At 48.9% G+C, this 1,500-nt stretch overlaps 1 protein-coding gene across 1 annotated transcript in view; it reads left to right on the plus strand.

Moving 5' to 3' along the window:
- The window catches only part of LOC138964551 (uncharacterized), a 3,152-nt gene extending 1,683 nt beyond the window's left edge, over window positions 1–1,469 (plus strand). The window contains exon 1 of the mRNA XM_070336532.1: window positions 1–1,469. This exon is cut by the window's left edge and continues 1,683 nt beyond it. Coding sequence (XP_070192633.1) covers window positions 1–1,142 — 1,142 coding nt within the window. The 3' untranslated portion in view covers window positions 1,143–1,469.
- The last annotated feature ends 31 nt before the right edge of the window (window positions 1,470–1,500 follow it).

Genomic DNA, 1,500 nt, shown 5'->3' on the forward strand with positions numbered 1-1,500 from the left:
TTGATATCAAGTCTGCATTTAGGTTGCTTCCCATACACCCGGATGATTTCAGTCTGTTGGGCATGTCAGTGGACGGCTACTTGTTTGTGGATAAGTCTCTACCATTCGGCTGTGCCATCTCCTGTTCCTTGTTTGAAAAGTTCAGTACCTTTCTTGAGTGGTGTGTACAACAAGCCTCCATGTCCAGTGATGTGATTCATTATTTGGATGATTTTTGTGGGGGCGGTGTGTCAGAGGACAAGGCTAAAAGGATGTTAGACAGCCTGCTCGACACATTTAACGAGCTAGGCGTACCCGTAGCTCCTGAAAAAGTAGAAGGTCCTACTACATGTCTCAAGTTTCTCGGACTAGAAGTTGATACTGTTGCCCTGCAGGTGCGCATCCCAGAAGATAAGCTAAATGACCTCAAAGAGCTTGTCGCGAGCTTGTTGAACGGCAGGAAGAAGATCACTCTTCGTCAGTTACAGTCCTTGATTGGAAAGTTGAACTTTGCCTGTAGGGCAATCGTACCCGGGAGAGCTTTTTGCAGGAGACTGATTGATGCCACAAGAGGGGTCCAGAAGCCACATCACCACATACGGGTTACTGAGGACATGCGTCAGGATTTGCTAGTGTGGAGCTCCTTTTTGGAGATGCACAATGGGATCAGCATCATGCTGGAAGAAAGATGGGTTGACACCTCTCACCTTAACCTCTACACGGACGCGGCAGGAGGTGTAGGCTTTGGGGCTTTTTTCTGTGGGCATTGGGCATGTGGGGCCTGGCCAGTTGAGTGGCGTAGCAATGACCCAGACATAACGTTCAAGGAACTTTTTCCCATTGTCCTTGCAATTCACCTGTGGGGAAAAGAGCTGAGTAACCAGAAAGTATTATTTCATTGTGATAACATGGCAGTTGTTTGTATAATCAACCGCCAAACTACCCGCTCAAGGCCAACCATGGGACTTGTGAGAACGTTGGTCAGTGTTTGCCTTGAGCATAACATCCTATTCAGGGCAAAGCACATACCAGGCATCAGAAATGAAGTTGCTGATTCTCTTTCCCGGTTGCAGCTCAAGCGGTTCAGGGCCCTTGTTCCGGGTGCCGACACCCAACCGACAGAAGTCCCGCACGCCTTACTGCGGCAACTACAGCAGAAGTGAAGCGGCTTGTTTCAGCGGCCTTTGCTCCAGCAACGCAGGCAGCATACAAGCAAGGGATTGAAAGCTTTGAGGTTTTTAGAGGGGAACATGGTTTGGGGCATGAGTGGCCTGTACCGTCACAGCATGTTATTCATTTTGCTGCCCATCTCTCACTAACGGGAAGGGCCCATACAAACGGCTCGCACCTATTTGGCTGGGATTGGTGCAAAACACAAGCTGAATGGATGGGATGACCCCACAGAGCATTTCCTGTTGAAGAAGTTATTGCAGGGCATGGCTAAGCTAGATAGACGACAGGATCAAAGGAAAACCTATCACTTTTCAGAGACTCAAGGATTTAATTGGTGTCCTCCCGGGG

The sequence above is a fragment of the Littorina saxatilis genome, linkage group LG4, assembly GCF_037325665.1.
Source record: "Littorina saxatilis isolate snail1 linkage group LG4, US_GU_Lsax_2.0, whole genome shotgun sequence".
Taxonomy (NCBI): Eukaryota; Metazoa; Mollusca; class Gastropoda; order Littorinimorpha; family Littorinidae; genus Littorina; species Littorina saxatilis.